Source organism: Monodon monoceros, unplaced genomic scaffold, assembly GCF_005190385.1.
Source record: "Monodon monoceros isolate NGI ecotype Baffin Bay Population unplaced genomic scaffold, NGI_Narwhal_1 Super_Scaffold_14, whole genome shotgun sequence".
NCBI lineage: Eukaryota > Metazoa > Chordata > Mammalia > Artiodactyla > Monodontidae > Monodon > Monodon monoceros.
The window spans coordinates 42255586-42280264 of record NW_021703770.1 but is presented as its reverse complement, the minus strand read 5'-3'; the positions used below and the strand labels follow the sequence as shown (position 1 = coordinate 42280264).

The 24679-nt window shown below is 37.6% G+C and overlaps 1 protein-coding gene and 1 pseudogene across 4 annotated transcripts in view; both read left to right on the top strand.

The window, feature by feature from the left end:
- The window catches only part of SLC26A7 (solute carrier family 26 member 7), a 190425-nt gene that overhangs the window by 123352 nt on the left and 42394 nt on the right, over positions 1 to 24679 (top strand). For all 4 annotated transcript variants that reach the window (XM_029222430.1, XM_029222431.1, XM_029222432.1 and 1 more), the window contains 4 exons: positions 10147 to 10224; positions 11409 to 11504; positions 19259 to 19365; positions 20355 to 20421. In XM_029222430.1, coding sequence (XP_029078263.1) covers positions 10147 to 10224; positions 11409 to 11504; positions 19259 to 19365; positions 20355 to 20421 — 348 coding nt within the window. The remainder of the gene's footprint in view (positions 1 to 10146; positions 10225 to 11408; positions 11505 to 19258; positions 19366 to 20354; positions 20422 to 24679) is intronic.
- On the top strand, positions 20649 to 24478 carry LOC114895646 (annotated as a pseudogene).

Sequence of the window (24679 nt, the reverse complement as noted above, 5' to 3'; positions counted from 1 at the left end):
TTTTTGGATTGGGTTGTTTGTTTTTTTGTTATTGAGCTGCATGAGCTGCTTGTAAATTTTGGAGATTAATCCTTTGTCGGTTGCTTCATTTGCAAATATTTTCTCCCATTCTGAGGGTTCTCTTTTGGTCTTGTTTATGGTTTCCTTTGCTGTGCAAAAGCTTTGAAGTTTCATTAGGTCCCATTTGTTTATTTTTGCTTTTATTTCCATTACTCTAGGAGGTGGGCCAGAAAGGATCTTGCTGCGATTTATGTCATAGAGTGTTCTGCCTATGTTTTCCTCTAAGAGTTTGATAGTTTCTGACCTTACATTTAGGTCTTTAATCCATTTTGAGCTTATTTTTGTGTATGGTGTTAGGGAGTGATCTAATCTCATACTTTTACATGTACCTGTCCAGTTTTCCCAGCACCACTTATTGAAGAGGCTGTCCTTTCTCCACTGTATATTCCTGCCACCTTTATCAAAGATAAGGTGTCCATATGTGCGTGGGTTTATCTCTGGGCTTTCTATCCTGTTCCATTGATCTATCTTTCTGTTTTTGTGCCAGTACCATACTGTCTTGATTACTGTAGCTTTGTAGTATAGTCTGAAGTCATGGAGCCTGATTTCTCCAGCTCCTTTTTTCGTTCTCAAGATTGCTTTGGCTATTCGGGGTCTTTTGTGTTTCCATACAAATTGTGAAATTTTTTGTTCTAGTTCTGTGAAAAATGCCAGTGGTAGTTTGATAGGAATTGCATTGAATCTATAGATTGCTTTGGGTAGTAGAGTCATTTTCACAATGCTGATTCTTCCAATCCAAGAACATGGTATATCTCTCCATCTATTTGTATCATCTTTAATTTCTTTCATCAGTGTCTTATAATTTTCTGCATACAGGTCTTTTGTCTCCTTAGGTAGGTTTATTCCTAGATATTTTATACTTTTTGTTGCAATGGTAAATGAGAGTGTTTTCTTGATTTCACTTTCAGATTTTTCATCATTAGTATATAGGAATGCCAGAGATTTCTGTGCATTAATTTTGTATCCTTCCACTTTACCAAATTCATTGATTAGCTCTAGTAGTTTTCTGGTAGCATCTTTAGGATTCTCTATGTATAGTATCATGTCATCTGCAAAGAGTGACAGCTTTACTTCTTCTTTTCCGATTTGGATTCCTTTTATTTCCTTTTCTTCTCTGATTGCTGTGGCTAAAACTTCCAAAACTATGTTGAATAAGAGTGGTGAGAGTGGGCAACCTTGTCTTGTTCCTGATCTTAGTGGAAATGCTTTCAGTTTTTCACCATTGAGGATGATGTTGGCTGTGGGCTTGTCATATATGGCCTTTATTATGTTGAGGAAAGTTCCCTCTATGTCTACTTTCTGCAGGGTTTTTATCATAAATGGGTGTTGAATTTTGTCAAAAGCTTTCTCTGCATCTATTGAGATGATCATATGGTTTTTCTCCTTCAATTTGTTAATATGGTTTATCACATTGATAGATTTGCGTATATTGAAGAATCCTTGCATTCCTGGAGTAAACCCCACTTGATCATGGTGTATGCTCCTTTTAATGTGCTGTTGGATTCTGTTTGCTAGTATTTTGTTCAGGATTTTTGCATCTATGTTCATCAGTGATATTGGCCTGTAGTTTTCTTTCTTTGTGACATCCTTGTCTGGTTTTGGTATCAAGGTGATGGTGGCCTCATAGAATGAGTTTGGGAGTGTTCCTCCCTCTGCTATATTTTGGAAGAGTTTGAGAAGGATAGGTGTTAGCTCTTCTCTAAATGTTTGATAGAATTCGCCTGTGAAGCCATCTGGTCCTGGGCTTTTGTTTGTTGGAAGATTTTTAATCACAGTTTCAATTTCAGTGCTTGTGATTGGTCTGTTCATATTTTCTATTTCTTCCTGATTCAGTCTTGGTAGGTTGTGCATTTCTAAGAATTTGTCCATTTCTTCCAGATTGTCCATTTTATTGGCATAGAGTTGCTTGTAGTAATCTCTCATGATCTTTTTATTTCTGCGGTGTCAGTTTTAACCTCTCCTTTTTCATTCCTAATTCTATTGATTTGAGTCTTCTCCCTTTTTTTCTTGATGAGTTTGGCTAGTGGTTTATCTATTTTGTTTATCTTCTCAAAGAACCAGCTTTTAGTTTTATTGACCTTTGCTATTGTTTCCTCCATTTCTTTTTCAGTTATTTCTGATCTGATTTTTATGATTTCTTTCCTTCTGCTAGCTTTGGTGTTTTTTTTTTGTTGTTGTTCTTCTTTCTCTAATTGCTTGAGGTGTAAGGTTAGGTTGTTTATTCGAGATGTTTCCTGCTTCTTAAAGTGGGCTTGTATTGCTATAAACTTCCCCCTTAGAACTGCTTTTGCTGCATCCCATAGGTTTTGGGTCGTTGTGTCTCCATTGTCATTTGTTTGTAGGTATTTTTTTATTTCCTCTTTGATTTCTTCAGTGATCACTTCATTATTAAGTAGTGTATTGTTTAGCCTCCATGTGTTTGTATTTTTTACAGATCTTTTCCTGTAATTGATATCTAGTCTCATGGCGTTGTGGTCAGAAAAGATACTTGATACAATTTCAATTTTCTTAAATTTACCAAGGCTTGATATGTGACCCAAGATATGATCTATCCTGGAGAATGTTCCATGAGCACTTGAGAAAAATGTGTATTCTGTTGTTTTTGGATGGAGTGTCCTATAAATATCAATTAAGTCCATCTCGTTTAATGTATCATTTAAAGCTTGTGTTTCCTTATTTATTTTCATTTTGGATGATCTGTCCATGGGTGAAAGTGGGGTGTTTAAGTCCCCTACTATGAATGTGTTACTGTCGATTTCCCCTTTTATGGCTGTTAGTATTTGCCTTATGTATTGAGGTGCTCCTATGTTGGGTGCATAAATATTTACAATTGTTATATCTTCTTCTTGGATCAATCCCTTGATCATTATGTAGTGTCCTTCTTTGTCTCTTTTAATAGTCCTTATTTTAAAGTCTATTTTGTCTGATATGAGAATTGCTACTCCAGCTTTCTTTTGGTTTCCATTTGCATGGAATATCTTTTTCCATCCCCTTACTTTCAGTCTGTATGTGTCTCTAGGTCTGAAGTTGGTCTCTTGTAGACAGCATATATAAGGGTCTTGTTTTTGTATCTATTCAGCCAATCTGTGTCTTTTGGTGGGAGCATTTAGTCCATTTACATTTAAGGTAATTATCGATATGTATGTTCCTATTCCCATTTTCTAAGTTGTTTTGGGTTCGTTATTATAGATCTTTTCCTTCTCTTGTGTTTCTTGTCTAGAGAAGTTCCTTTAGCATTTGTTGTAAAGCTGGTTTTGTGGTGCTGAACTCTCTCAGCTTTTGCTTGTCTGTAAAGGTTTTAATTTCTCCATCAAATCTGAATGAGATCCTTGCTGGGTAGAGTAGTCTTGGCTGCAGGTTTTACTCCTTCATCACTTTCAGTATGTCCTGCCACTCCCTTCTGGCTTGTAGGGTTTCTGCTGAGAGATCAGCTGTTAACCTTATGGGGATTCCCTTGTGTGTTATTTGTTGTTTTTCTCTTGCTGCTTTTAATATGCTTTCTTTGTATTTAATTTTTGACAGTTTGATTAATATGTGTCTTGGCGTATTTCTCCTTGTATTTATCCTGTATGGGACTCTCTGTGCTTCCTGGACTTGATTAACTATTTCCTTTCCCATATTAGGGAAGTTTTCAACTATAATCGCTTCAAATATTTTCTCAGTCCCTTTCTTTTTCTCTTCTTCTTCTGGAACCCCTATAATTCGAATGTTGGTGCGTTTAATGTTGTCCCAGAGGTCTCTGAGACTGTCCTCAGTTCTTTTCATTCTTTTTTTTTTATTCTGCTCTGCAGTAGTTATTTCCACTACTTTATCTTCCAGGTCACTTATCCGTTCTTCTGCCTCAGTTATTCTGCTATTGATCCCATCTAGAGTACTTTTAATTTCATTTATTGCGTTGTTCATCATTGCTTGTTTCATCTTTCTTCTAGGTCCTTGTTAACTGTTTCTTGCATTTTGTCCATTCTATTTCCAAGATTTCGGATCATCCTTACTATCACTATTCTGAATTCTTTTTCAGGTAGACTGCCTATTTCCTCTTCATTTGTTAGGTCTGGTGCATTTTTATCTTGCTCCTTTATCTGCTGTGTGTTTTTCTGTCTTCTCATTTTGCTTACCTTACTGTGTTTGGGGTCTCCTTTGTGCAGACTGCAGGTTCGGAGTTCCCGCTGTTTTTGATGTCTGTCTCCAGTGGCTGAGGTTGGTTCAGTGGGTTGTGTAGGCTTCCTGGTGGAGGGGACTAGTGCCTGTGTTGTGGTGGATGAGCCTGGATCTGGTCTCTCTAGTGGGCAGGTTCACGTCTGGTGGTGTGTTTTGGGGTGTCTGTGGCCTTATTATGATTTTAGGCAGCCTCTCTGCTAATGGGTGGGGTTGTGTTCCTGTTTTGCTAGTTGTTTGGCATAGGTTGTCCAGCACTGTGGCTTGCTGGTCGTTGAGTGAAGCTGGGTGCTGGTGTTAAGATGGAGGTCTCTGGGAGATTTCCGCCGTTTAATATTATGTGGAGCTGGGAGGTCTCTTGTTGACCAGTGACCTGAAGTTGGCTCTCCTACCTCAGAGGCAGAGCCCTGATTCCTGGCTGGAGCACCAAGAGCCTTTCATCCACACGGCTCAGAATAAAAGGGAGATAAAGTAGAGAGAATTAGTAGAAGTATGAGGAAAGAAAGAAGGAAAGGAGGGAAGGAAGGAAGGAAGGAAGGAAGGAAGAAAGAAAGAAAGAAAGAAAGAAGCAAAGAAGGAAAGAAGGCAAGAAGGAAAGAAAGGAGGGAGGGAGGAAGGAAGGAAGGAGGGAAGGAAGGAAAAAAGACAGAAAGAAAGAAGATACAGTAAAATAAAATAAAGTATAATAAAGTTATTGAATTAAAAAATTCTTATTTAGAAAAAAAAAGGGATGGATAGAACCTTAGGACAAATGTTGGAAGCAAAGCTATACAGACAAAATCTTACACAGAAGCATACACATACACCCTCACTAAAAGAGGTAAAGGGGGAAAAATCATAAATCTTGCTCTCAGAGACCACCTCCTCAATTTGGGATGATTCGTTGTCTAAAGGAGGGAAGGAAGGAAGGAAAGAAAGAAAGAAAGAAAGAAAGAACGAAGGTAAAGTATAATAACGTTATTAAAATTAAAATTAATTATTAAGAAAAAAAATTTAAAAAAAACCATGGACGGATAGAACCCTAGGACAAATGGTGGAAGCAAGACTATACAGACAAGATCTCACACAGAAGCATACACATACACATTCACAAAAAGAGGAAAAGGGAAAAAAATCATAGATCTTGCTCCTAAAGTCCACCTCCTTAATTTGGGATGATTGGTTGTCTATTCAGGTATTCCACAGATGCAGGGTATATCAAGTTGATTGTGGAGCTTTAATCCGCTGCTTCTGAGGCTGCTGGGAGAGATTTCCCTTTCTCTTCTTTGTTCTCACAGCTCACCGGGGCTCAGCTTTGGATTTGGCCCTGCCTCTGCGTGTAGGTCGCTGGAGGGCGTCTGTTTTTTGCTCAGACAGGACGGGGTTAAAGGAGCCGCTGATTCGGGGGCTCTGGCTCACTCAGGCCGGGGGGGCGGGAGGGGCACTGCGTGCGGGGCGGGCCTGCGGCGGCAAAGGCCGGCGTAACTTTGCACCAGCCTGAGGCCCGCCGTGCGTTCTCCCGGGGAAGTTGTCCCTGGATCCCGGGAACCTGGCAGTGGCGGGCTGCACAGGCTCCGCGGGAGAGGGGTGTGGAGAGTGACCTGTGCTCGCACACAGGCCCCTTCGTGGCGGCAGCAGCAGCCTTAGCGTCTCCCGCCCGTCGCTGGGGTCCGTGCTTTTAGCCGCGGCTCGCGCCCGTCTCTGGGGTCCGCGCTTTTAGCCGCAGCTCGCGCCCGTCTCTGGGGTTCGCGCTTTTAGCCGCGGCTCGCGCCTGTCTCTGGAGTTCCTTTAAGCAGCGTTCTTAAACCCCTCTACTCACGCACCAGGAAACAAAGAGGGAAGAAAAAGTCTCTTGCCTCTTCGGCAGGTGCAGACTTTTCCCCGGACTCCCTCCCGGCTAGCCGTGGTGCACTAACCCCTTCAGGCTATGTTCAAGCCGCCAACCCGTCCTCTCCCTGCGCTCCTTCCGAAACCGAAACCCGAGCCTCAGCTCGCAGCCCCGCCCGCCCCGGCGGGTGAGCAGACAAGCCTCTCGGGCTGGTGAGTGCCGGTCGGCACCGATCCTCTGTGCGGGAATCTCCCCGCTTTGCCCTCCGCACCCGTTGCTGTGCACTCCTCCGCGGCTCCGAAGCTCCCCCTTCCGCCTCCCGCAGTCTCCGCCTGCGAAGGGGCTTCCTAGTGTGTGGAAACTTTTCCTCCTTCACAGCTCCCTCCCACTGGTGCAGGTGCCGTCCCTATTCTTTTGTCTCTGTTTTTTCTTTCTTTTCTTTTGCCCTACCCAGGCATGTGGGGAGTTTCTTGCCTTTTGGGAGGTCTGAGGTCTTCTGCCAGCCTTCAGTAGGTGTTCTGTAGGAGTTGTTCCACGTGTAGATGTATTTCTGGTGTATCTGTGGGGAGGAAGGTGATCTCCGCGTCTTACTCTTCCACCATCTTCAAGGTCCCCCCACCAGTCTACTTTTAATAACAAAATCCATTTACCCAATTAAGTTTAATATAATCTCAGTCTGACCATGCATAAAACTCCTTTTTACTCAAAACATATGTCCCACTTTCCTATTATATAGTGAAAGATTTTATTTTTAGTAGCTTTAATTACATATTTAAATTAGAGTCCCCAACTCTTAAAAACCTTAATTTTTAGTGAAAACCAAGTGGCAAGTAATAGTTACCAAAATCTGGAGACACTATTTTAGATGATTTTCAGAACATAATTATTCCTATAGCACTTACCTGAAAGCTCTTATCTCATTTACATTTAAAGTTTCATCCTATCAAGTTATTTTCCTTGCAACAGATGTAATAAGGTCTTATTCCATTCCTAGGTACAATAAAGTATTATGCCTAATATTAGTGACTCTAAAGACATGTCTATATTAATTAGATCAACAAGCTTAAGCCACCTTCAATACCAGATATCAGTTTAATGTTGAATATTTTCTAGATCACATGAACCCCAAATTCCTTCTGGCCAGTTTTATATTCCTGAGTATTCATATAAGTGCTTAATTTTTTTTAAAGAGCAAAACTAAACAGACAAATCACACAGAGAAACATACACACACACACACTCACAAAAGAGAAGAAAACAAAAAAGGAAGAGAGCAACCAAACCAATAAACAAACTCATAAATGAAAAGAAACACTAAAAACTAAACTGAGATAAACATAAAACCAAAAATAAGTCAAACACAGAAATTAAACCCCAAGTCCACAGTTGCCCCCAAAGTCCACAGTCTCAATTTTGGGAACACTTGTTGTCTATTCAGGAATTCCATAGATGCAGGGTTTACCAAGCCAATTGTGGGGATGTAATCTGCTGCTCCTGAGGCTGCACAGAGAGAGTTCCCTTTCTCTTCTTTTGTCGCGCAGCTCCTGCAGTTCAGCTTTGGTTTTGGCCCTGCCTCTGCATGTAGGCTGCCCTCAGGTGTCTCTTCCCCACCCAGACAAGACAAGGTTAAAGCAGAGGCTGATTAGGGCTCTCTTGCTCACTCAGGCCGAGGAGAGGGAGGGGTACGCTAGTCACAATTGTGATGTGGGGAATGCCTGCAGTGGCAGAGGCCGGTGTAAAGTAGCAACAGCCTGAGGTGTGCTGTGTGTTCTCCCAGGGAAGTTGGCCCTGGATCATGGTGCCCTGGCAGTGGTGTGCTGACAGGCTCCCAGGAAGGTGTGGGTAGTGACCTGCACTTGCACACAGGACTCTTGGTGGCAGCGGCGGCAGCAGTAGCAGTCCGTGCCTGCCTTTGGGTCTGAGATGATAGCTGCGGCTTGCGCCCATCTCTCGAGCTCACTTAGGCGGTGCTCTGACGTCTGTGGGCACACAGAGCAGGAAGACCCTCTCCTTGCGCACCCCAAAACAATGGTCTCTTGCCTCTCCAGTAGGTCCAGACTTTTTCCCAGACTCGCTTCTGGCTAGCCGTGGTGTACTAGCCCCTTTCAGGCTGTCTTCACGCAGCCAACACCAATCCTCTCCCTGGGGTCTGACCTGCAAAGCCCAAGCCTCAGCCCCAGCCCCCACCCACTGGTTGGCACCGATCCTCTGTGTGGGAATCTCTCCACTTTGCCCTCCACACCCTGTTGAGCTCTCCTCTGACACCCTGAAGCTCCCCCTCCCCAGCCAGTGAAGGGAATTTCTAGTGTGTGGAAACTTTTCCTGCTTCACAGCTTCCTCCCAGAGGTGCAGGTCCCATCCTGGTTCCTTTGTCTCTCTTTTTTTTTTTCTTTTGCCCTACCCAGGTAAGTGAGGATATTCTTGCCTTTTTGGAAGTTTGAGGTCTTCTGCCAGCGTTCAGTAGGTGTTCTATAGGAGTTGTTCCACATGTAGATGTATTTTTGATGTATTTGTGGGGAGGAAGGTGATCTCCACATCTTAATCCTCCACCATCTTTGAAAGTCCTCCTCATGCCATTGTCTTTTGATATGAAGTGCACCTTAGCGGTTGGTGTCATTTTCTTTCCACATAAACATGGATGTACTGAGTCACACGGGTATCTGAATGAGTCCTTTAATCTGCCTTCTGACAACTAGCTCTCTCCAGTCTAGTGGAGTTACAGGCATAATATTTTGTTATTTAAAAATTATTATCATGTAAAATCACCAGTTACTCCTAGATAATCAGTTTAGTGACAGTTTTGTGTACTATAACTTCTTTTATGGACAATCTTTAGTTCTCTAATAACTTATTTCCCACAGAAGGACTTTTCCCCCTTTATATGCTGGGGAGTGCTGTAGATGAGCTCCACTAAATACGGAAGGAACTTGTATCAAGCTTCTTTCATTTAGTTTAATGGTTTTGAGTTTCATCCATGCTGTTGCATGTATCAATAGTCTGTTCTTTTTTATTGTTGAGTAGTATTCTATTGTATGGATGTCCCAAAACTTATCTATTCACCAATTAGTGGACAATTCAGTTATTTACAGTTTTTGGTATTTATGAATAAAACTGCTATAAATATTTACATGTAAGTATTTTCATAAGTGTATGTTTTCCTTTCTCTTAGGTATTTCTGGGTCATACATAACTCCATAAGAAGCTGCCAAACTGGTTTTGAAGTGGCTGTACCATATTGAATTACCACTAGTAGTGTCTGAGAACTCTAGTTGCTCTGAGTCCTTGCCAGCCCTTGCTATTGATTATTTGTTTATATATTTATTTTTAGCCACTCTAATAGGCTTTATTTCCTTTGATTTTTCCATAAAGATATTTTAGGTATCGTTTTGGTCCTGTGAAGCCCTCTTTCCTCTTGTTAGGCTGACAGTTTGGCTAAATGTTTCTATTAAGACATGAGCATTTGCTTATGTGAAATTTGTTCTCCATTAAGTGGAGCATAGCTAGGAGTGAGCTGTTTTGAATTACCTTTTGTCAGCAAGTTGAGTTGGTTAGAACACAATACTAATGACTTTTCAGGATTAATAAAATTAAGTCTGTTTCGCTGCAGAGACTGCTTCCTTAATCCCATGTAACTGTTTCATATTAACAAAGGACTCCAACGAAGAGAGTAAAGGCTTCTGTGGAAATTTGTCATCAGCACAGAAAAACCCTAAGCTGCATATTGTTATTACCCAAACAACTAGGAAACAACTAGGAGAAGGGGGGCCAGACTGAACAACTATAGGCTAAAGGACTTTTAGCTGAAATGTCATTTTCACTATTAAACAAACAAACAAAAAAGCCATGCTGTGATGTGTGATAAAAGTTGATGGTGTCCTATTTCTTTGTTTAGAATTGCTTTTTTTGTCATTGCTGACTTAATTTGATTGCACCAGTTTGTCAGCTGTCACATTTGGGTTCCTTCAGCTACAAAATATAGATGACAGTCTATTTAATTTAACAATCACGTGCCAACATTTTGTTTCTTCTTATCAAGAAGAACAAAGAATTATCTTTTTCCCCCTATAACTTTGGAATAATAAGAAAGTTCAAGCTTTCTTTTTTGTCTGTCTTGTATTTTACAGGTGGCTTGTCTAATATCTTGCATTTTCATCCTGATAGTCATCTATGCAATAGGACCCTTGCTTTACTGGCTGCCCATGGTAAGTAGTGCTTTTTATTATTTACTTTTTAACTTTACTTTTAATGAGAATCATTGTATTTTAAAAATTTCTTTGAAGAACAACCTCAATGATCCTAAATCTGAAAACTTACGTGACATAAGTAATGGCTGAATGGAGGAAAGGTAGAAAGGTCCACATTTGATGGGGAAGGTATGGGAGGGTACTATGGCTGTTTTCTAATTCTTAGGCTTTTGTATAAAAATGACATCGTGGAATTAGATTTATTCTGTATTCATTTGGAAGGTGGAACTAGGCAATCTCTGTTATAAGAAGTACATGACATTCTTTTATTCTTTTTTTTTTTTTGGCTGTGCCATGTGGCATGCTGGACCTTAGTTTACTGACCAGGGATTGAACCTGCACCCCCTGCAGTGGAAGCACAGAGTCTTAACCACTGGACCACCAGGGAAGTCTGTTATAAGAAGTAGACTTTGGAAGAATTTTATAAAATTTGTACTATTAGAAAATACATACTGGGCAAGAGAGTAGGCAACAAAATGCAACTTGCCACCCTTGATGCATGGTTATACAAAGTGACTCAGAGTATTAGTACACGTATTTACCTTGCTTTTCAGAAGCCTGGGGCACTAAAGTGATGTGAGTAAGATCCTGGTCTTCAGAGATCCAGAGACAGTGTCAGTCCTTTCTTGTTCTAATTCTTCTTTCATGTAATAAGAATAAATCACTTTCACGAGAGGATCTCCCAATAACCAAGTTCACTTTTCAAGAGAGTTATAAATATATTCAGGTAAAACCAGAAAATTGATACTCAAGACAATTCTAAAGAAATACATTATATAAATATTTAATTTTTGCAACAAACACATTTCAAACAAATGGCAGTGAATAATTATTATAAAGTTAAGAGGACATTCAGCCTTATAACATTCAACCTTATAATTCATTACTTTTCTTTTCCTTTCTTCCTTTTTTTTAGAATGCCATAACATGTACCCTGTGGTTTTCTAGAATTGCTATTATATTCCTAAAGTACAATAATAGGTTAGTTCTAAACAAAATGAATATTACTTCAGTCTTCTAAATGGTTATTGCTTTTCTTTAGTAAGTACTTCAAAGACAAAGACATAAAAATACCATGATTCTTTTAAATTTAGATTAAAATCTTTATCTTACATCTTCATCAACTTATTTCTTATTTGTAGTGTGTTCTTGCAAGTATTATTGTCGTGGGACTGAAGGGAATGCTAATACAGTTTCGGGATTTAAAAAAATATTGGAATGTGGATAAAATTGATTGGGTAAGTAGAAATTTGATCTAAAATTACTATCTTTGGCTTAAACACATGTTACAAAATAAGCTTTAATAGTTCCATTTGCAAAAAATAGTTTTAGCCATTTGAGACTTACATTTTACAAGCTATCTTTTTTCAAACTCAATAAAAATATTAAAATGTAAAATGTCTTTATAAGAAACAGAAATGGAATTCTGTCAAATTTTGATTGATGTGTTTAAGAACTTTAAAGAAATGCTAGCTAACTTGAGTGGTTTGGGGATTCCCAGTTTCCATTATGAATTGATTCTGGAAGTGAAGTTCATCAAAGAATAGCTAGTAGAAATATGACTATTTATAACATATATGAAAAGCCAGCATTAATTATTGCTAAGAAATGTATGCTGCATTAATATAGGGTAAACATATTAATAGTGACCATATTCATTCTAAATACAAAGAGTCTCATGAATTGTTTTTTAAATGGGTTACATTGAGAGGAGCATTATGTTAATAGGATATCGCTAGGAACAGATTAAATTATATTGAACAATGATAAAATATGAATTTTACTAACATAAATGTTTAATATACTTGTTCTAGAGAAATGTATCTATGCAAGAACATCCAAAATTCTCTCCCTCTCCTATATGGGTGAATTATTTCATGAGTAGCCTCTGTTTAGCTTTATTATGGCATTCACCATATTGAAATGCAATTATTTATGTATTCTCCCTCCTTCAGGGCCTTTGATCTGAGACACTTTGGGGGATTACTTATGCTGGCACGTACTTTAATAATACTCCTCTTAAAAAGAGTCATGTACCACAATGTTCATTGCAGCACTATTTACAATAGCCAGGACATGGAAGCAACCTAAATGTCCATTAACAGATGAATGGATAAAGAAGATGTGACACATATATACAATGGAATATTACTCATCCATATAAAGAAATGAAATTGAGTTATTTGTAGTGAGGTGGATGGACCTAGAGTCTGTCATACAGAGTGAAGTAAGTCAGAAAGAGAAAAACTAATACTGTATGATAACACATATATATGGAATCTAAAAAAAAAAAGAAAAAAAGGTTTTGATGAACCTAGGGAGAGGACAGGAATAAAGATGCAGACATAGAGAATGGACTTGAGGACACGGGGAGGGGGAAGCATAAGCTGGAATGAAGTGAGAGAGTAACATTGACATATATACACTACCAAATGTAAAATAGATAGAGGGAAGCAGCTGCATAACACAGAGAGATCATCTCTGTGCTTTGTGACCACCTAGAGGGGTAGGATAGGGAGGGTGGGAGGGAGACGCAAGAGGGAGGGGATATGGGGAGATATATGTATACATATAGCTGATTCACTTTGTTATACAGCAGAAACTAACACAACATTGTAAAGCAATTATACTCCAATAAAGATGTTAAAAAACGATAATATTCCTCTTAAGTCTCAATATTACTGAGCTTCTACCAAGGTACAATAGTGGGTGCCATGTGGAATTCAGAGATGAATAAAGAAATACTTGCATTCTTTAGACACTAATATTTGTGCAGGATGCAGGCACAGAAACAGTAACTATTATATGACGCAAGATACAATATGACCTGGAAGCAAAAGAAAAAACTTAGTACTGGAGAAAAACAGAGGCTGGAACATTTAATTTGTACTGGGTTAATACAGAAGACTTAGAGCAGAGCTGAAATATGAACTGAGACTTGAAGGAACAGTATTTTGTAGGCAGTCCAAGAGACCAAAATTAACTAGGCTGTTGGAGGATAATGACTTTTTTAAGGTGATATATGTGAGATGGCACATGGAAACAGAAAAATGAGAAGATATAAACTTATTTAACAAGCTACTGAAAACCCCGTGATAAAGGTATTTCTAAGGAACTCATTAATCACGTAAGGGGGAGCACATTACCATAATGGAAGGGGAGAGGTGTCAGGGAAGGCTTTTTCCAGGAAATGATGGATAGAACATATAGCATGAAGGTGAGAGTAGTAACAGATGGGGTTGGAAAAGTTAAGAAAGGGTTGGACTGAGAGAGCTGCTTACATCCTGCAAAGATTAGACTTCATCATGAAGGCAGTGAGGCATCACTGAAAGGAGAAATAGGAATAAGATTTATGTATTAGAAAGGTCATATGAGTAATTTGAGGAAGATGGATCGATCTGATGAAGTATGCAACAATTGGAAGCACTTCTTTAATAATTCAGGCAAATAAATGAGGAGGCCTGGACCACAACTAACACTTGAGATTCAAGAGGAAGGAATAGAGTTGAAAAATACTAACGCGGTTTCATTAGTTATCCCTCATCACCAATTCATCACATGAAGTGCATCAGTCTGGAGTGGCTCCTAAGTTTTCAGTTAGGAACAGCACTGGAGGAAAATGATGTCATTCATTGAATTATAGAACATGGAACCTTATTTAAATGCATTTGGTTGTTACCTTTAGTCTTTAAAAAAATAGTTTCGCATTCCTGAGTTATTTCTTTCAGTTCCTCTAGCTGTATTTTGTATGTTATCACAAAGCAGTTTTCCAAGAAGGACTCATGTGTTTTATATTCCCAGAACTACTTCATGGTGCAAACATGTTTTCTTTTTATACTAGAAGGAAGTTTTTGGCTGAGTGTAAAATGCTTTCCCCCAGGCTTTTTAACCTTGAATTATCTTCAGACATTGAGGGATAAGGCAGAGAAATCACAGGTCAACATAATTTTTTACTATTTAATGTGAGCTTATTTTTCTAAATGGATGCTCAGTGAGTTTCTTTCTTTCTCATAAAGTTTGGTAATATTGTCAGAATATTTCTTGTGGTTGAACAGTTAGTATCAAATTTCTAAGAGAGTGACATATCCTTGTGATCTCGGAATCAGGAATTACATACAAAATTTTTCTTCTAATATGTCTTTGAATATTTTTTCAAATATATATGTTCTGTTCTCTTAATGAATTATGTATTTTTAATTTACTTTGTTTCTTAAAATCTGTACATTTTCCCGTGATTATTTTGGGGTGTGCGTGTGTGTGTGTGTGTGTGTGTGCATATGGTTTCTCTGGACTATTCACTGTATCTCTGATTATGTATTTCTTATTGTGATTATCCTATTTAGTAAATTTTAAATATGGCTTTTATCTCTGTTATATTTTTGTTTCCATCCAATTTCTTTCCCAGTTTTTCTTCTTTGACTCTTCATATCTATTTTTGAGGGATTTTTCCTGAGATTTTATTGCCTAAACCTATCCTCTGTCTCTATTTTGTTACTTTATTTCTTTTTCCCATTTATATATATAGCTTCCTTGATTATTCCTTTATGATTATGATGCATCTTTAGTGGACATAGCTATTTGCTGAAAAATAATGTGGGGAGGGCAGAAGGTAGGAAGTGAAGTGGAGCATCTCAAGACTTTGATTTAACTATGTCATCTGAAGATTTGTCCCTAGTTGAAATAAAGCCTCACAAATCACAGGCTCTCTGATGATCTTTTACTAGCTGTCTCCTCTACCTTCTTCACCTTGTTTCATCTCTGTCAGTCTCCTTTGGTTAGGAAGCTAGGTTGTAAGTGATACAAATGGCATTTTATCTTACTGCTCTTCTTTATATAGTATCAAATAGATACCATACGGGTACCTTTCCTTCTTCTCTGGTGGTCCACTATTGCCCCTAGAACTTAAAGCTCTTATCAGAAGATTATTGTATAGAATTTTTAAAATTGTGACATTCATGGAGAAATCTATGATTGATTAAACTTTGAGGATAAATTTGTTGGCTTCCAATGTCCTTGATATCTTACAAATTTTGCAAGTCTACATTGTATTTTATAGTTAGGAGTTGTGACTATGTCCTTGTTTCATCAAAGCTGGATTTTCCTCTGTATATGTTCATTTTTATATCGCTTTGGGTGGAGTTTAATAGAGGGGAGTAAAGTAAAAATGATTTTAATACACTATCTAAATCTGATATCCAAATCTATACTTAGAAAGGTTATTCTGGCAGCAGTATGGCAAATGGTTTACAATGCTGATAACAAAAGCAGATAGTTAAGTAGGAGGTTGTTAGAACAGTTTAAGGGAACAATAGCAAATTATGAACTAGGACACTATCAGTGAATTGAGAAGAGGGTATAATTTGAGATATTTTTTATTAATAATTGATAGGACTTGGAAATGATTGGACAAGTAGATGAAAAAGGAGAAATAGGAAAATATTATTCCAAGGTTTCTGACTGTAGTGTCTTGAAGAATATTAGTGTTATAACTGAAAGAGGACAGTAGAAGAAGACTTGGGGGATGAAGTTAATGAGTTTGCATTTGGACACACTGAGTTTGAAGGTATTTGGTAGACTGTTTGAAACTGCTTTAATGGCTCATAATTTGTAATCTCCTACATAGAGGTAGGAGTTGAAAACCTGGAGTAAGTAGGAGGTATGGTTTGGGAAGAAAATAATGTTGAGAAAGGTGACACGGATATAGCAGGTACATGATAATTAAATGCGATGTTGGGTTTAGCTTGACAATGGCCTCCTGTGGTTGAAGTTGACAGGTATCTCTAGTTGTTAAGGAATTCAACAGTGAGAGGCCATGGGTTATTGGAATATGATCTGGGCAAAGCATTTTTAGTGATAATATTGCACAGACTTTTGTGGATATATGCTAGATCACCCAGTAGACAGAATATGTCCAGATAACTCAATAGTTAGAATATACCTAAATATGAAGCAAACTTACCAAAGATGTATGTATGTGTAAAGCAATTTGAACACTGAAAGTTTAAGAAAACATGTAAGTAGTCATCACAGATGAATGGAGAAAGAAAATGTGGCACATATATACAATGGACTATTACTCAGCCATAAAAAGAAACAAAATTGAGCTTTTTATAATGAGGTGGATGGACCTAGAGTTTGTCATGCAGAATGAAGTTAGTCAGAAAGAGAAAAACAAATACCGCATGCTAACGCATATATATGGAATAAAAAAAAAGGTTCTGAAGAACCAGGGGCAGGATAGGAATAAAGACGCAGATGTAGAGAATGGGCTCTAGGACACAGGGTGGGGGGAAGGGTAAGCTGGGACGAAGTGAGAGAGTGCCATGGGCATATATACACTACCAAATGTAGAATAGGTAGCTAGTGGGAAGCAGCCGCATAGCACAGGGAGATCAGCTCGGTGCTTTGTGACCACCTAGAGGGGTGGAATAGGGAGGGTGGGAGGGAGAGGCAAGAGGGAGGAGATATGGGGATATATGTATATGTATAGCTGATTCACTTTGTTATAAAACAGAAACTAACACAACATTGTAAAGCAATTATACTCCAATAAAGATGTTAAAATAAAAGAAAAATTAGAAATTTTTATTTCTTTAAACTTTTTACAGTTTAATAATAATTCTACTTTGAGTTGTAGATCAAAACCCTTTTTGAGATAATGAGGAAATAGAGATCCAAAATGGAAGCCTTACTGATGGGCTTAGAACTGAGTTTGAGTAACTGAACAGTAGAGATAGAATTAAGACCTACAGAAATTTAATAATATGGATCAATCACCAAAACAGCATAACAGATGGAGCAGAGAAGTGAAGTGATTGAGTATCTGCTGAACTGTGTTTTACACCGATACATTTTCTATAAAAGGAAGAGTTTATGTGTTCCCTACTTGAGGCCAACTTTGGGGTTATCTTATGTTTAGGGGCTGTGAGTGCCAAATAGGGAGGAGATAAAGTAAGAATCCATAATGCAAAAAAATAGGGTTTCAAAAAAAAAAAAAAAAAGGGTTTCAAGAACCCAATTCCTTATAGCTATGACATCTAGGATTTGGATTTTAATAGGAATTGTTACAGAATAGTGTTGGGACTTATTCTAACCAGTAGAACTATTTACTTGTCTATGTTACTAATTTCTATTTGATATTTTTTTCAAAGTTATAAATGTAGCCCTGGAAAATAACTAAGCATTATAAGTCCAGCTTACAATAGATGATATTGTGGGAGAGTAAATTCACTTTAAAAATAGAACCAGATGGTACCAACATTTTTGGTCACTCTGATGAATCACGGCATCCAGGCTCTGTGTTTTTTTAAACGGGAGGGACCAGGATCCTCAGTTCCCCATGCTATATTGAATCATGGAGGTTGGCCAGGAGGAACAGGACTTATAAAGCTTTTGGTGAGTTCTTATTCTGCCATACCCAGGCAGGTTCAGTAAGCATTAGGGGATGAGTGAGAAACAGAGCAATCATGGCAAGTTGAAGTAACGATCAAAAATTTGCAGACTTATTTGGTACACAATCAAGTTTGGTGCAATAAGTTGGGAAGGAAAAGACACACTGTGTACAAATAGAAGATTCAAATGACTCTCCATTCACCTGAATAGAGGAAAAACATCTCAATGTCTAACCTATTAGATGACAGGATGGTGTAATAATAAGTGCTAACAGCATTACATTTGTAGGTGATGGATCTTAACATGAGAACACTTAAAATATAGTTTCTCATTTATTCCCAAATGTTTGTTTCTTCTATATCAAAAAGGAATTTTACAGATAAAAATCTGTCCATTTGCTTCCAAGAGCTTAACTTTTGAAAATAGCTCAACATTAAGAACCACTCAAGCTCAGTGTAGATAAATAATACAGATAAAGGAGAAGTAAAAAATTTCAAGTTAAAAAATACCTTTTAGAAACATTTGTTTCAAACTTGTCTGGAAAAAAGAAACCTATACCCCTCCAAGAATCTGTGCTGTTTTCAGATTATAGAGAAAGTTATCTTTCATTAGCATATGGAATTGAATTATGTTGTTTAAAATGGTAATACAGCTATTGGGACAGAAAGAAATCAACTTAGAATTACTTGCATAAAGTAATGCAGGTAATTTGGGAGAAAAGAGAGAGTTTGAAAATTTTGTTGGTCTACTATTTGCCAAATGCAGAATTTTGTGTTTAGAAAATATAACTTTCTGGATTTCACAAATTATTTTCCTTTTAAAGCTATTTTTGTCAGAAATAAACTTAGAATTGCCAATATAATACAGTATCCTGTTGCAAATTGTAATTTCAGGTGGTAGACAAAACTGCAATATTGTTGGAATCCCAGTTGAAGGAGAAATAGAATTTTCTTGCAATCTTTTGAAATATTCCCAAGAACTAAGTTGGCCTTGAGTTTTTAGCTTTCACAATTTCACAAGAAGTGACCCCTTGCAAATAAAAGTATAACTATTTTTATAGTGGTTGGTCTAAAAGTGGCTTTGGTTGTGCTGTTAGAGTCAGTCATTTTAACAATAGGCTTTGAGAGTCCTATGTATCAATAGTAATAAGCTATCTTAGTTCTCTTTATAGCAATCCCAGAAAACAGAATATTACTGAGAATGACCAAAAATCTACAAACACTTGTTTGTAATATTATTACACCAAATGAGAAAACAGTAGGTAATTATGGAATGCTTTTGAAGCAAGCACATCAGTCAACTATTTACAGATCTTAAACAGAAAGTTTTTTGGGGATTGAAATAAGGGTTGGCAGCATCTATATAAAAAGAATGTGCCTTTTCCCTTTGCCTTTCCCTTAACCTCTGTCACTGGGAGTCTGCTGGGGCCTGGGTTTGTTTCTGTGTTTCTGGGCTTCTGTTTACCACTCCTTGAGTAATATATTCTTGCTGAGAGATTTCATCACAGGAATGGTAGAGAACAAGGTTGTGAGGAATTTAGCAATAACGAGAAAGATGAGAATATAAAGGACCCATAGCTTGTTTCCTGTTTGTCTTTCAGGGCATATGGGTCAGTACATATATATTTACAATATGCTTTGCTGCCAATGTGGGGCTGCTGTTTGGTGTTGTGTGTACCATAGCTATTGTGATTGGTCGTTTCCCAAGGTAAGATCTTATTTAAATGCTGTTTATTCTGACACAGCAGCAAATATACTGTTGCCAGTTACTTTTATTTCTGTGGAATAGATAGTATTACTCTCATGTTTTATTTATATAGAAGTTTTTATCTACATGTGATATATGACAGCACTGGTCTTAATGAAGAGAAATATTTTGTCAGAACTATAAAATAGAATATATAAAATCTATTAAAGTAAACAAATTAACCCCACAGCTATACAGTGCATCACAGAGCTATTTTTTTAAGTGAATGGATATAGTATTTAATGAGACACAAACCATATAACAATGTAATCATTTGAAAAGTTAAATAACCTCAAAAATTTAATTTTTCAGAAGCTTTATTAATCTAGCTACTTTTTTCTAGATAATTTATTAATGAACACATTCTTTTTGTTTTTTACTGTACATCTGTAAACCGTTCCATATTTTGATCAATTCTTTTTCTGTTTCCCAATGTTCATCATCCGATAATGCTTCTACTCACTTCTCATCCTTCCCTTGAAATTCTTTGTGAAATAATATATTCTTAAAAATTTAAGTTTTACCTCTATAGATTCTATCTTTATGAAGTTTCTATATATAGGTTCATTGTTATGTGGTCCGATCTTGCCATTGATTCCCTCTTTACTTCCTTTACCCTAAAACAAAATTTTCTTAAATACCATATACTTTCTAGCCTTCTCCCTTATTGCTCTTCTTTATCAATCCACCTCTTTAGCTTGAAGATATGGTAGCTGGGAGCCCAGGTGAGATAAATTACATTTTAAAATCTCTATTTAGATGTCTCTGTTTCTGAGGATCCCAGAGAGATACACATTTACCAGTGTCTTATGAACAAATGGGATATAGCATCTAAACCCTTCTAAATATGTTCTAATTGTTAAAATAAAATGGCTTATCCTTTTTATTTCTTCATGGTTAATGTAGTAATTTGGAAATGACATTGTATTTTATATCTGCCTTAATTCTAGAGCGAAGACTCTGAGTATAAAAAATATGAAAGAAATGGAATTTAAAGTGAAGACAGAAATGGATGATGTAAGTTTAGTTTCCTTTTCCTTCGTGCAACTAATAATTTTTGTAGGTCAGATAGTTTCAAGGTATCATAAGCAGATAAATTACTACTTTAAAAATGATAATTCTATTGTTGATTAGTTTGAACTTTCAGTGGCATGTGTAACCACCATATATATAGCAATCAACAGGCAACAAATCAATAGAATAACAACAGAAAGCTTGTATCAGCATGCAGATAAGAGGGTAGCATGGTTCATAGATGTAAAGTTCACAGAATAATCATGGTCCAGACTAGTTCAGTTATTTGGAAACCTCTTTTCCATTATTAAGTTGACATAAAACAGTCAAACTAAACTAATAGTCTATTCCAAATAAAATGATGGAGGAAGATAGGGAATAGGGAAGGGAATAAAGCAAAGTGGGGTCATGGTATTTGTTAACACAATCAGTGACCCTCTGTTTTATTAGCAGAGGGTAATTGATGCCACTAGGATTTGTTTCTTGCACAGTGGACACCTTTTTAAGGAAACAACATATAAATTGTCTCACTCAATCCATGTTTAGGCAGGCCAATTATGTTTGAGTTCTAGCTTCTTGCTCTGAAGGATGACCCAAACAAGTTTAAAGTGAAGAAAGAAAATGTCAACTTGAATTTTTGTCAATTAAAAAAATTGGCCTTACTTTGAACCTGCTTTGTAATGTTTCACTAACCTTTTTTTTCTTTATTTTTCATTTTTGCTTGTTTTAGTACCTCATGATTGCCCTCAGAACAGGGAGAACTGGCCTCCTATCAGAAGGATCAGTGTCAGGGTATTTCTGAGTAGACTGGAAGTAGAAAGTAGCAGCAGGAGTCCTTCTGTGACACCTAGGGAAATGGCTTGTGTTTTTTAACAAGTATGGAAAGATTTGCTTCATAGAAAGCTATTGGAGTTCAAAGACTTTGAAGCTGTCCCAGGCTCAAGTTTTCCACCAATGCTACCTTCCTTTCCTATCCCTTTCTTTTCCTCCTTTAAATTTTCCATGGGAATTTAATGCTCATACAAAGTCCCAGACTGACTCAGGCCTCTAAAGTCCTCAGTGTAGCCACCCCACAAGTACAGCCGTATTCCAATAGCCTTGACATTCTTAGCTTTGAAACAGAATTCAAGTTTGGTATTTTTCAGTTTAAAGATCACTGGTTAATAAATTCTACCTAATTCATACCTTCTTGTCAAGCTAATTATGTGAGGAAGTGAATGAGGGGATTTGCAGGAAGATGAAAGTGCTGAAATTTCTCCATGTCTTTAAAACTTGATTTGTTCCAGTCTAGCTACCTACCTGAATAATAACTGTGTCACATGGAAATCTTATTAGAATATTACACCTCACTAGTTATTTAATGTTTTGTATCAAAACTAGGAGGGAAAACAGTAAGATAGAGAAAAATTTGAATATGAACTCTTAGGTGGAATTTTTAGCTAACTTCAAGAGTAGTGGTGATCTGTCACTCCTCCCTTCTGTTTATTCACGCTCCCACCCCTTCTTCACATGAAACACTCATTCTCAATTTGGAAGACCCCTCCCCACTCAGTGAATTCAACTCTATTGAGAATTTCTTTTCTTGCCCCATTTGAGTCTCTGTTACTTAATAAATACCTATCTTTAAAAAGTATATTATCTTAAACCATATTGGCACAAACATGTGGTGTGATTAGTGAGTCAATTTAAGATGTGGGTCTTTGTCATAACTAAACCGGACAGGCCAAATAATTGTTTTATTTTTGGCTTATAAGAGATTTCCTCTTGATTAAAAGTTAATTTGGTAGAGCTTCCCTGGTGGCGCAGTGGTTGAGAGTACGCCTGCCGATGTAGGGGACCCGGGTTCGTGCCCTGGTCTGGGAAGATCCCACATGCCGCGGAGCGACTGAGCCCGTGAGCCATGGCCGCTGAGCCTGCGCATCCGGAGCCTGTGCTCCGCAACGGGTGAGGCCACAACAGTGAGAGGCCCGCGTACCGCAAAAAAAAAAAAAAAGTTAATTTGGTAACTTAAGCGTTTTTGTTTTCTTGAATTGTTTATTTTCAGCAAATCTTCTAACTTTCTAGAGTTTAAACAGTTGTGTAGCCATAGAAACTTTTTGACATTATCTAGCTTAAAAATTTACCTACGTTAGCTCTCGTGGTTCCAGTGGGGAGAGAAGGAGGAAACAGGGATCCCCTGCCACCGCTGCCACCACCATGTCTGTGCTGGTGGTGTGGGAAAGGAGGCGTGAATCCCAAGGCGCTAGCAGTAGTTGTTGCCGCTACGGGAAGGTCAGCGGTGGGAACGTAATGGAAGATATAAACTGAACATCGACAGCATCATCCAATGGCTGCTGGAAGTGAGAGGGTCCAAACCTGGTAAGAATGTCCAGCTACAGGAGAACGAAATCAGAGGACTTTGCTTAAAGTTCGGAGAAATCTTCCAAAGTCAGCCTATCCTACTGGAACTTGAAGCACCACTCACAATATGTGGTGATATCCATGGGCAATACTATGATTTGCTTCGACTTTTTGAGTATGGTGTTTTCCCTCCAGAAAGCAATTACCTGTTTTGGGGGACTATGTGGACAGGGGATAGCAGTCATTGGAGACTATCTGCCTCTTATTGCCTTACAAAACCAAATATCCCGAGAATTTTTTTCTTCTCAGAGGAAATCACGAATGTGCCAGCATCAATAGAATTTATAGATTTTATGATGAATGTAAAAGAAGATACAACATTAAACTATGGAAAACTTTCACAGATTGCTTTAACTGTTTACCGATAGCAGCCATCATGGATGAGAAAATAGTCTGCTGTCATGGAGGTTTATCACCAGGATCTTCAGTCTATGGAGCAGATTCAGTGAATTATTCGACCAATTGATGTACCAGATCAAAGTCTTCTTTGTGATCTTTTGTGGTCTGACCCTGATAAAGATGTCTTAGGCTGGGTGGAAAATGACAGAGGCGTGTCCTTCACATTTGGCGCAGAAGTGGTTGCAAAATTTCTCCATAAGTATGATTTGGATTTTATATGTAGAGCCTATCAGGTGGTTGAAGACGGATATAAATTTTTTGCAAAGAGACAATTGGTCACTCTGTTTTCTGCACCCAATTGTTGTGGAGGGTTTGACAATGCAGGTGCCATGATGAGTGTGGATGAAACACTAATGTGTTCTTTTCAGATTTTAAATCCTGCAGAGAAAAAGAAACCAAATACCATGAGACCCATAACACCTCCAAGGGGTATGATCACAAAGCAAGCAAAGAAATAGATGTCATTTTGACACTGCCTACTTGAGACTTGTAACATATACTATTATCCTTCATTTTTAAAACTGAAATGTATATTGGTCAGCTTTTACAAACAACTTTAGTGATGGTGCTAAAGCTATACAGCCCAGGACAGTTTATCCTGTGTAAGGGGTGAGTGTATAGTTGATCTTTTTTTTAAAATTCAGTACAGCCCATGAATAATGTAAATGCTCATTTTCTTTAGGATATAGAGACCTAGTGTGCTCAATCTGTACGTTATTGTCATAAAATGCATACTGTTGGATACAAAACACTGTGAACTTTTTTGTTTGTTTGTTTCAAAGGAATTGCTTGTTTTTCTCTCATTGTCTTGTCATGTACAAACTAGTTTTTATAGCTATCAAAATTAGGAGTAACTTTCAACCTTACCAGCATCACTGGTATATATATTTAATTAAAGCACACTTTCCCCTGTGGTATACTTAAAATGACAATTAAAGCCATTATTTGACATTATAAAGCCATTATGACTCTTTCCTAAAGCCAAAGTTTCTGTTGAAATATATATTGACACTCCCCTAAGTACAAGGTGGCATGTTTGTGTACCCCTGCTGCCTTCATGGGGGTTCAAAAACAGGTTTTTGAGTTTGAATAGCAATTAGTAACATAGTGCTGTTTAAGTTATTGATTAAAGTTAATAACATTTTGTATGATTTCCATATAGTCTTTTCACTAAGTAATCTTTTTTACAGTTATATCAGGCTTGAACCCATCCATTCAGAAAGCTTCAAATTATAGAAATAATACTGTTCTATATGAGTGACCAATTATGCTTTCTTTGGCCTACATTCTTTATTCTGCGGTGAAATTGAGGCTTATAAGTCAAAACAAAGGAACTAACTTACTATCCACCAGTTTATACAGAACTCACAGTATCTATGACTTTTTTAAAACTAAGATCTGTTTAAAAGAAATCTGTTTCAACAGCTGACCATGTACAATACCATGTGGTAAAAATGAATTC